At 36.1% G+C, this 11,004-nt stretch overlaps 1 protein-coding gene across 1 annotated transcript in view; it reads right to left on the reverse strand.

The window, feature by feature from the left end:
* Positions 1-592: 592 nt before the first annotated feature.
* LOC132181681 (uncharacterized) overlaps positions 593-11,004 on the reverse strand; it is a gene marked incomplete at its 5' end in the record, with an annotated part of 14,275 nt that continues 3,863 nt past the window's right edge. Inside the window, 10 exons of the mRNA XM_059594921.1 lie at positions 593-1,107; positions 1,191-1,341; positions 1,434-1,671; positions 1,806-2,016; positions 2,100-2,311; positions 2,526-2,684; positions 3,093-3,557; positions 3,851-5,189; positions 10,481-10,552; positions 10,764-10,967. Of these exons, the coding sequence (XP_059450904.1) occupies positions 1,191-1,341; positions 1,434-1,671; positions 1,806-2,016; positions 2,100-2,311; positions 2,526-2,684; positions 3,093-3,557; positions 3,851-5,189; positions 10,481-10,552; positions 10,764-10,967 (3,051 nt within the window). The remainder of the gene's footprint in view (positions 1,108-1,190; positions 1,342-1,433; positions 1,672-1,805; positions 2,017-2,099; positions 2,312-2,525; positions 2,685-3,092; positions 3,558-3,850; positions 5,190-10,480; positions 10,553-10,763; positions 10,968-11,004) is intronic.

An 11,004-nucleotide genomic window follows, 5' to 3' on the forward strand; every position in this document is an offset into this window, starting at 1 on the left:
CTAAACAGTTCCAGACCAATGCCAAACGGAGCCTTCACATCTTGAGGTTAATGGTAAAGGAGCATTCTTAATTTTTGATTTAATCAAATTGTTAATTTTCGGGTGTAACACTTTCCACTCTTCCCTGGTTTGACTTCTAAGAAGCACAAATTTCGTTTAAAACCCCTATTGATGAAAACTGTCTAATAGAAAATTGGCACTAGCTGGGGAATATTTTGTTTGGCTTAATTGTACGAAAAATCGGTGAATGCGGACAATAGCTGATGTCCTTTGACAGCGACCCAAAACGGCCAACGACTTCCTATGAACACTGGTGGAGACTTTTGGCAAACTCTGAATAGTGAAGGGCGGCCAACCAGCAGCGGTTTTCGGCGACCTCCAGCAGTGGATTTCAGTAAACTCCGGTAGCATCTGAGTGAACTAAAAGAGAGTGGGTGAAAGAAAGAGAAGCTCTAACTTAAAAAATTGTCTACAATTTAAAAAAATGGAAACCATTTTACAAAATAAATTATATTTTTCTGGCCAATCAAAAATATTTTGGATTTGTCCATAATTTACGGTTATATCAAACACAAAATAGGAAAAATCCATCAAAACAAACAGAGCTTACTGTCTTTCAAAAATTGGAAATGCATGAAGTGCCTCCTAATTTTACCTAAGTTAGGTACAGTACTTCCTATATGGACTAATGTTAATGGCTACACACATATTGGCTTATAAGAAAGTAGCGTCTGATTCACAGACTCTTTGCAAGTCCAATAGAGGACAGAGTCATGATAACTTGCGTTGGTATCAAGCAGTATCTTGTTTCACTTCTAAACTACTAGTTAATTCTGTGTATGTACTATCTGGTTTACTAGAAGAAGAAGCTTTGCTAGAAAGGCCTCTCCATGAAATAAATGCTGGCTGTTTTGGAGTTGGAACTGTTACAGCTTCACTGTCTAGCATGGTAACGACATTTGACATAGTGGGACGGTCATTTGGGTCTTCTTGTACGCATAAGAGTCCAACATTTACGCACTTCACAAACTGATCTGCATTGCAAACATTTTGTAGAGCTAGGTCCATTAAGCCCAACACCTTCTCTTCCACCCACAATCTCCACACCTGTGGCAATTTTCAAATTAGAGCTTTCTGGAGTATAACATAACCATGGAAATTAATGACTACAAAAAGTTAAACGCACTTACTTAACCTATAAGGCTCATAGCTTGTTTTGACTGATAAAATCCTGTATTCTTTTTTCCAGTTATAATCTCAAGTAGAACTACACCAAAGCTAAAAACATCAGATTTAACTGAGAAAAGTCCATCTAATGCATACTCTGGAGACATATAGCCACTGCATGCCAACATATTTCATTAGTAGATAAGGAAGGCACTTATATATATTCTTTGTGTAGACAGAGTTGGGGTATTGAAAATTGTGCTTACTAAGTTCCAACTACTCTAGTTGTGTTTGCCTCTGTTTCGTTGCCTCCAACAATCCTTGCCAAGCCAAAGTCAGATATTTTGGGGTTCATTTCCTTGTCTAAGAGGATGTTGCTGGTTTTCAGATCTCTATGGATGATCCTCAATCTAGAGTCGTGGTGAAGATAAAGAAGCCCACGAGCTATTCCCAAAATAATGTTGATGCGCATTTCCCAGTCCAAACGCATGCTTAGCTTTTGATCTTGCAAGTTTTCCATTTTCCATTCAAAGAATAGTGTCAACAACATAAACAAGTTAGCCTTTTCTCACACACACATATATATATATAGTCTATCAAGCTCTAACAAAGATTAGGAATTCATTATAGAGACCAACCAAATATAAATGAGTCTAAGCTTTTGTTGGGCATGTAGTCATATAATAAAATCTTTTCATCTCCTTTTATGCAATATCCCCGAAGTCTGACAAGATTTCTATGTTGAAGTTTTGCAATCAACACCACCTCATTTTTAAATTCCTGTAAGCCTTGTCCTGAGATACTTGAGAGCCTTTTTACTGCAATTTCTTGACCATCTGGAAATGTTCCCTGAGACATCATACTCACAATGTTACAATAACCAAAAACTAGTTTACATGAACACTAACACTAATTAATGCTGCTAAAATTACCTTATATACAGGCCCATAGCCCCCTTGTCCGAGCTTGTTTACATCTGAGAAGTTATCTGTAGCAGCTTGAATGCTTTTGAACTCAAAAAATGGTACATCTATGCCTTTCTCATCTTCTTCTCTGAACTCACCCGAGCCCATCAAGTCTTGGAGATGTCTTTCACTATCTAATGTGCGAAGTACTCGATTTCTTCCATCGCTTCTTGTGTTTTCTAAGTTTAGAAGACAACCATATTTATAAATTACACTTGTGTGATAATTAAATATTACATGAAAGAGCTAATAAATGGCTTTATTTTATTCAAGATTGCGCATGGTATATTGCATTTTGTTAAAATCGTTAATTATTCTAAAAGCTTAAACGAATAGAAATAGGTGAATTGAATTATTTAATTTATATTCTAACATATTTTACAAAACAATTACCTTGTCTCTTGGCCATATTTCTTCTCCACAAATATATGCAGACAATTGAACTTGTGAGAAGAAACCCTACTATTAGAGGTATCATAACAATCAGAGTCAACGATTTCTTTCCTTTTGAATACTGTTCTGAAGGCCGAGGAAAATCACCTTCTACATGCGCTGATGGAAAGATCAAAACGAGTCAAATTCTACAAATATACTGTTTATATTTATTATCACAATTTTAATGCCTATTTTTAGTACAAGGTAAGCATTATACCAAAAGCCTAGACCTTGCAATAAGCTAAAGAGGATTTGAAAGTTCTTCCAAAAACTTTAAAATTTTAACGTACAATTAGAAGAGATTATACATAAAGGAAAATAAAACTTTTAGAAAGCTGCACAAATCCTCAGCTGAACAGGGCAAACTCTTCTTAACACTAATTAATGAAATGCAATGGAGAAAAGAGGTCCAGGGTTTGATTATCACAACTAATTTAAACGGGAAAAAAATATATCAGTAGGACAGGCTCTTTCGCTAATAGAGCAATCTTAATCTACCAGAGGCAAATGAAATAGAGTTCTAACCTTTAGTACAATTAAAACTTGAGTCATCCCATTGCCAGTTTCCAGTACAAAGACACCTCATCTTTCCATCTTCTGCTTTCTTGCAAATTGAATTTGACCAGTCGTTGCAGTCTTTGGCTAAAGTACACCTTGGCTGTTGTGGGGTATTCCAACTAATCTCTACATCAGAGCTAGAGTTGGTGATTGCCGAGTTGGTCTCAATAAACGGCAATGACTCATTGAGCAGGGGAGTTCCTCTTGAATCTCTTCCATATCCAGCATATTTGACTTGGATGACAAATGTTTGTGTAGTTGCGTTGATAGTGGCAACACGATAAGTGCCACTAATTGCCTTGAAGCTTACTTTGCCTATGGAATTGTCGCAGTAAAAACTGAAATACATGGGGTCACCACAATTTGGCCTAGTGCTCAATGGATAGGGGATCAAATTTGTGCCACAAGGCTCACAATTCTTAACAGTTGATTCTGCAAAGGTATACAATTTGGAATCCTAATTATAACAAGCAGCCCAAGGGTGACAAGTGATCATGTACAGCAAAGGTTAATTTCTCAAAACAAACTTAATCAGAACTATTTAATGTCATCGTCAAGCATAAAAAAAAAAAATTATTAAAAAAAAAAAAAAAAATCCATACCAGCAGAGGTGGTTTCTTACTTCCTTTCTATTTTCCAAAAAATTACCTTTACTAAATTAGCTAGATCAGTATCTATGGATGCAATTAATCCCAGCATATCATTCCAATGTGTAAGAGGAGTACCTATAACAGATTTTGCCACGCGGACAGAGAGGTTAACACCATTTGTGTACTCCTCTTGAAGATTACTTACATCCGAAGTCCAAATCCAGCAGGTGTCGGTCCCAGCAGTAGTCTCACTTCTTAGGCTGCTGTTTTGAGCTACCTCATATGAATAAGCTTGGCACTGGCTGTTGTCAAGGCACTCATTTATGCATTCTGTCTCGTTTTTAACCTTGAAATCAGAGTCTGGGTAGCTCACTTTCATCATCTTTAAGCTCAAGAACATGTCGCTCTTGTTAGATGATGTCAAATTTCTGGTGCACCCATCCAAAAAATCTCCAGAATCCCAATTGTTGGGGTTAGTAGGCTGGAACCCTGGCAAACACTTGCATACGAATGGCCTATTGTTAATATTGCAGCTGCCGAATTTCCCACAAGCATTGTAAATTCCACATTGGTGATCTTCCGGCTTCCTCCATATCAAAGACCAATTTCCATTCTCCACAGTCCACTTCAGATACTGTAATTCCCCGTCTTGATTCATCACTAACCTTGTGTAATTATAATCCCTCCCATAAATGGCAGGCCTGGATGCGCTACTGCTGAAATTTGATAACAAGTTGACTATAGTAATAAGCATTTCGTCTGAGCTCAAGAAGTTACCTGACATCCAACTTCTCCAATAATCGAGTCCTCGCTTTTTCGAGGTTATAACGTAGTGGCCTTCTCCTTCTTGAGCTGCTTGCTTAAACGTGAACTGCCCACTTCCCGGGTCACCATCACCTGTCCATGAAATCAACCTCAGCTTTTCATCCATCTTCATACCTGGAAGAAATGTATCCGTTGGATTTTTGAAGCTCTCCCAAAGACTCGTCGCCAACTGAGTATCCGTTAAGACAAGATTTCCAGAATCCATGAGCTTCACAGTTCGATTTGTAGACGAAGAATTCTCAACACCTTTTGCACTCCAATAAACCTTTCCAGTAATATCCCATACCTGAAGGTTGCCATCTTTTGCAATTCCAAAAGAAACTTCAATGGAACCGTTAGTTATCGGTTTGTCTCTGTTGGCAACCCATGCATACGTTTCTCGATCGCGTTCGTACCTTATCCCAAGGAACCTTTTGTGGTTAGAGGGAAAGAATACCATTTCAAACGTTCCTCCACTGGAGACAAGGGCTGTTCCATTGTCACTAATCCACTCGCCCTGCTTCAGAGTATCTGTGGCATAGCAATAATCCACACGACAGGAACACAACAAGAGTATGTACAAGAACAAGATGGAGCAACTTGCAGACAATACACAATTGATTTTTCTTCGATGGCTTACCATTGCGAATAAAGCATGCAGAGCAGGTAACTAATTTAATTGAAATTTTCTATCATTTCAACCATACTGAGGATGCTTATCATCTCATTGCAAAAGATTCTGGTTCTATACCCCTCACGATTTCCTGCTATAAAAATGCCACGATGTTCTTACATGCTTTTTAAACAAGAAGCTTCAGCGGCAGAGATAGCGGGAGCGGGGAAGGGCGCCCGCCCCTACAACATGTTTAGAAAAAAAAATTCTCAAAAAAACAAGAAACCCCTAAAATTTAGCCCCAGTACCTTACAAAATTGAATTGCCTTCAAATTTGGACTGACAATCCAATCTGAAACTAAGATTAAACTGACGATTGAAGCGTTGCATAACTTTTTTCCACCCACCACTCTACCTCTGTATCTGTTATCTCTACCTCTGCCGAGGCTTCACATTGCATAGCGTTTTCTTCTAATCTTCTTCTTCTTCTTCAACAAAATATTCTTTTTCTACCTCTACGCCGGCTGCCTGCTACGCTGAATATTCAAGTGATAAATGAAGAAAATCACAAGGCTCACGGAGTGTATAGTACTGTTATTACTTGTTAATGTAATCGCTCTGTAGACTGTGTGGTGTAAATCATAGATGTGAGAGGTGTTGTATTTTTGTGTTGGAATTGTTCATTTGAAGTGTCAATTTTTGAACCCGTCTTGACTAGGCGTGGGCGACTTGGCTTCTCAATTGACTTTTATTATTGTACTTGTTAAAAATATTTTATATTATTTTTTAGGCTTATGTTCTTTCTTTCTCTAGGCTTATTTTCTATAAATAGAAAATAGGCTTATTTTCTCTAGGATTATATTTTTTTGTCATTGTCTCTCTATAAATAAAAATTTATATAATATTATTATATTACAATTCAATATATATACAAAATGTAACCTATACAGCACTCCGCTCCCCCTCTCTCTTTTTTCTATTATTCTTTTCTATTTTATAACTCCCGTCATATATGTCTACATTACATTTTTTTTTTTTTTTAAAGTGAAATCTCATGCTTTCATTAACAAAACACCAAATCATACAACTCTTAAACATGACAGTGTTATGAAGAAAAATAGGATATTCGTCTATTCAAATGTTCTCCACATCTTGTTGGACAGTAGTCTTTGCGAAAAGATGGGCTGTCATATTTGTTTTTCTCCTACTTTGTAGCACTTGCCAGGATTTAAGACTATTTATGATTAATTTCGAATCATCCATCAAATTTTCATACTGCTTTGTGATTGCTCTTCCTTACGTACACTACAAAAAAACAATTCTTTCCTCACTGGAGTTTTTTGACGTGTCAGGGTGTCTGACACGTTAGAAAACTTTTTTGACGTGACATTGCTGACATGTGTTGAATGTCAGGTACATAGGAGTCAGTAATTTTATTTATTTATTTTTTTTTCTGACGTGCTACTGTTTAACACGATAGAATTTTCTGACGTGTTAATACGTGTCAAAATTGACACATCAAGAAATTTTAAAAATTAATTAAAAATAATAATTTTTTTTAAAAAAAATTTTTGGAATTTTTTTTTTTCAATTAAAAAATTTATTAATTTTTTTTTTTTGTAATTTCTTTGCTTCTTTTCTCCAGCTCTCCCTTTTCTCCATTTTCTCACTCTCTCTCTCTTCTTTTCTCCATTTTCAAAAACCCAAACCCAAACCAAAAACCGAAACGTCGAACCCAACAAATTTTCAAAAACCCAAAAAATCTTCTTATCTTCTCTTCTTCTTCTTCTTCTCTTCTCCTTTTTTTTTTTTTTTTTTTTTTTTCTTCGGCTTCTCTTCTTCTTCTCTTCTCATTTTCTTTTTCTTCTTCTTCTTCTTCTTCTTCTTCTTCTTCTGCTTTTCTTCGATCGGCTGCTTCTCTTCTTTTTCTCTTCACCTTTTCTTTTTTTTCTTCCTCTAGAGGGAGCTGCCGTGCAGAGAAGAGGGAGATTGAGAGAGGAGAGAGAGAGGTTGGGAAACAAATGAAGAGGGAAAGAATAAATAATAAGAAAAGGGAAAAAAGTTGAAAATCCTGCTATTTTTTTACTGACATGTCAATATTTAACAGGTCAAAAAATTCTAACGTGCTATTTTGGCACGTCAGAATTTTCTGAAGCGCTAAAAATAACATCAGAAAATTCTGACGTGCTATTTTACCACATCAGAAATTTCTGACGTGATATTTTTTGCTATGTCAGAAAAAATATTTACTGACATGACAAAAAATACCACGTCAGAAAATTTTGACGTGTAAAAAATCATGTATGGTTCGCCATGTCAGAAAATGGTAGTTTTTTTTGTAGTGGTAGTACATGTATGATCTTCAAAGCATCATCTTCGAGGATAACATTGCAAAGAGCTAGACCTCTACAAAGGACTGCAGCCTTCCAAGCTGCATAAGCCTCCGCAACAGTTGGATCAATGATGAATCTCACTAAAAAAACAAATTCTTACTATTACTTATTACTCTTTCTTTAAGAAACGGGGTTTTTTTTTTTTTTCTCAATATATTTTTTATATTTTTTGAAAAACACCATTTCGTTCCCTCTCTCTTCTCCATGGACTTAGCTCTATGCAAAAACCAAAAATGGCTCAACAGGAGGATTACAATCTAACCGAGCCAACTATTGAATGTCCAATTTCTTCGCGCCGATTTGTGGGAGGCCAAGCCTTGATCATATACATATGCGGTTAGCAAAAATTATTAATTGTATATATGGATCTGGATGGTGATTTTTTTTTTTTCTTCTTTTTTTGACATGTCCGCACAAGAGGGGAAGGGGGATTCGAACTAGTGACCTCCATTTCATGAGGTATGGTCCCTAACCAATTGAGCCCCTTAAGAACAGGATAGTGATTTTAAGGTATGCAACTACAGTTAATAACCGCATCTGGATACCCTTTTATATATATATATATAAACAAATTCACTAACGACACTTTGTAATTTGTTTGTTTCTATTTTCTGGATCATGGGGATTTGTATTTTCTTTATTATTTTTAAGTTGGAATGTGAAATTAAGATATGGATTTCATCTAAAACACTAGAGCTACAAAAAAATAAAAAAGAAAGCCCCAAAGCATTTTCGGAATCATTGTGAGACCCAAAGAAGGTCTAAAAGTCTTAAATAGGCCTAAAAGGCTCATTATATGCAAATAGCGGTTGATAACCACAATAACTACTTGGATAACGGTTGGTTATCAATTTTCAATTACCTAAAAGTGATAATTATATAATGCCAAACAGGAACCACCAATCAAACCAAAAATCATCTTTCACTCACCGAACGGTCAAGGTCCAAGCACTCGGGAGGTGGGTCCTGCCTCTGGTGCCGCCCACATGCAGAAGAAGCGGTTCGGGGACAGTACACCTTGGAGGAGCTTGGCGTTGCTGCATTACTTGCAGCGGAGGTAAGCGGCAAGGGGTCAAGCTAGGCTACGTTGGTTGTAGGGAAAGATTGAGTTGACAGCAATTTTTGTGGTGTACAATAAGTAATAGCGACTATTCAAATGTTTTATCAATTTCTTGCGGTCACCCTCAAGAGTCATGGTGTAGGGTTTCCGAGTGGGAAAAGATGCCTTTGTCCTTATTGGTTTCACACCCTCCCTTCCCCATACGACCAGCTATATATGAACATGTGATACAATAGCTTTGATGCCTTTGTATACTACTTATAAAAAGACAAAAAGTAACCTGTGATTTGGGCTCTGTTTGGGAAGAGCTTTGATATATATATATATATATATATATATATATATATATATATATTTTGGCTTTTTTCTGCAGCATAAATTAATTGATGTGAGAAAATAGTAAGAATATTTTGTATGAAAAAAGAGAAAAAAGTTTGTTTTGTACTAATTTTTTTATTTGAATAGTAAATAATTGATATGATTTAAAAGTAAGAATATTATGAATTGAATTTTTTTGATGAATAATGAATGGCTCTTGCTAAACTGAACCTGGGTCCACGCACTCTTGCACATGAACATGGAGTCGTTATTCAGCTGCCCTATTCCATTACACCTAGGGTACGCATACTTTGATCATTCATGGCTCAAACATTGCTTTATTGAAATATACTTTTTGTATTTTTTATAAAGTAATCATTAAATAATTAAATTTATTTATTCCTATAAACTTAAACTTTTTAGACAAGTTAAATCAAATTTACTTTAAATTTGAAATTAAATTTACCTATTCCTATATCTTGAGATTGTTTAAGGTTTATAGAGATTTGTCTTTATTTTGAAAGAATTTACAAAGTTAAATTCTGTTCGCGATCGGCGGTGATATATTTACTTTAAGGCCTCCTGCCTCCGTACAGCTACCGATCTACATCTAATGAAGTTACAATCTTGCCCAAGTCTTGCTAACTAAACATGAGACTCAAGCGAAAGGAATCAAACAAGCAACTATTGATTGGCATCGTAATATTACACTGGAATAATAGACGGTGGAAGAGTAAATTTAGGCTTTAGGATCTCATTGAGGATTGAGGAACTTGATTTAGTCAAAAACTAGCTAGGCAGCCAACTCCGGCTCAACTTTACCTAACTTAATTCTTGCTTGTAAATAACACTGCTCAAACCCTCGGCCAGAAAAAAACAAAAAGAAGGAAAAAGAAAAAATAAAAAATAAAAAATTATTACGCTTGAATTAGACGAGATTATAAGCAAACTTGAACTCGAAAAAGAAGAGTGACCAAAGTACACTACAAAAATTTATTTTTTTAGTTACGGACAAGTAGTAACGTGTATATGGGGTTACCACGTTACTAAAGTATTGTAACGTGTTGTTTGTAACGTGTCTGGCGCGTAGTGAAATTGGACGTAACAAAATGAAATTTTGTAACGTGTCAGAAACAACACGTTACTATTTGGTAACGTTTAGTAAAATCACACGTTACTACTGGTTGTAACGTGGTGCATGCCACGTTACTACGAGTTGTAACGTGGCATATATGCCACGTTACTACTAGTGGTAACGTGGCTGCATGTGCCACGTTACTACTAGTGGTAACGTGGCTGCATGTGCCACGTTACTACTGGTTGTAACGTGGCACATATGCCACGTTACAACTTAAAATATATATATATATATATTTAATACTACCGCCCAAATCTCTTCCTTTAAGTTTCAAATTCTTTAACCAAAAAAAAAATAATATATTTACAAAAAGGGAATTTCAGTACTTCCTAAGAGATTAATTAACAAAGAGAATTTCTCGTTTTAGTGTTCTGGGGATCACAGCTCAGAGTTCGTCATGGAAATCTTCATCATAATCTTCATTGTTTTCATCATAGACAGTGCTATAGAAAATGTTCTCGTGATTGAGCATCTCGTCAAGTGACAAGCTCCCATCTTTGTTGTCATCAGCCTGAATGAATGAAATAGAGGCGAAAGTTAGAAAATTCAATGCCACATCCTGAAAATCATCAGTCCAATTCATTTTTCCTCCTGAAAAAACCTCCAAAAGCAAAGAAATACAAAAGGGTTTCAATTCTTTAGCAACTTACCTGATGAATTAGATAACTAGTATAATGTTTTGCAGAAAAAAGTTCAATATATATATATATATATATATATACCTGATGATGGGCGAAAAACAAGTGAGAGATGAGTTGGCGGCCGGAGCGGAGTTCGCCGGCGGAGAGAGCTAGAAGACGGTGGCGTGAGGTGATGAGTGGCTGCCGGCTACAAAATCCGAGGAAGCTAGAAGCAAGGTCGAAAATGTGAGAGAAATATTCAGGAGAAGGTGGCTGGAAAATATGAGAAGAAGAAAGAGGAGGAAGCTGCGTGAGAAGAAGAAAAAAACCAGAGAAAAGAAGA

The sequence above is a fragment of the Corylus avellana genome, chromosome ca5, assembly GCF_901000735.1.
Source record: "Corylus avellana chromosome ca5, CavTom2PMs-1.0".
Classification (NCBI taxonomy): domain Eukaryota; kingdom Viridiplantae; phylum Streptophyta; class Magnoliopsida; order Fagales; family Betulaceae; genus Corylus; species Corylus avellana.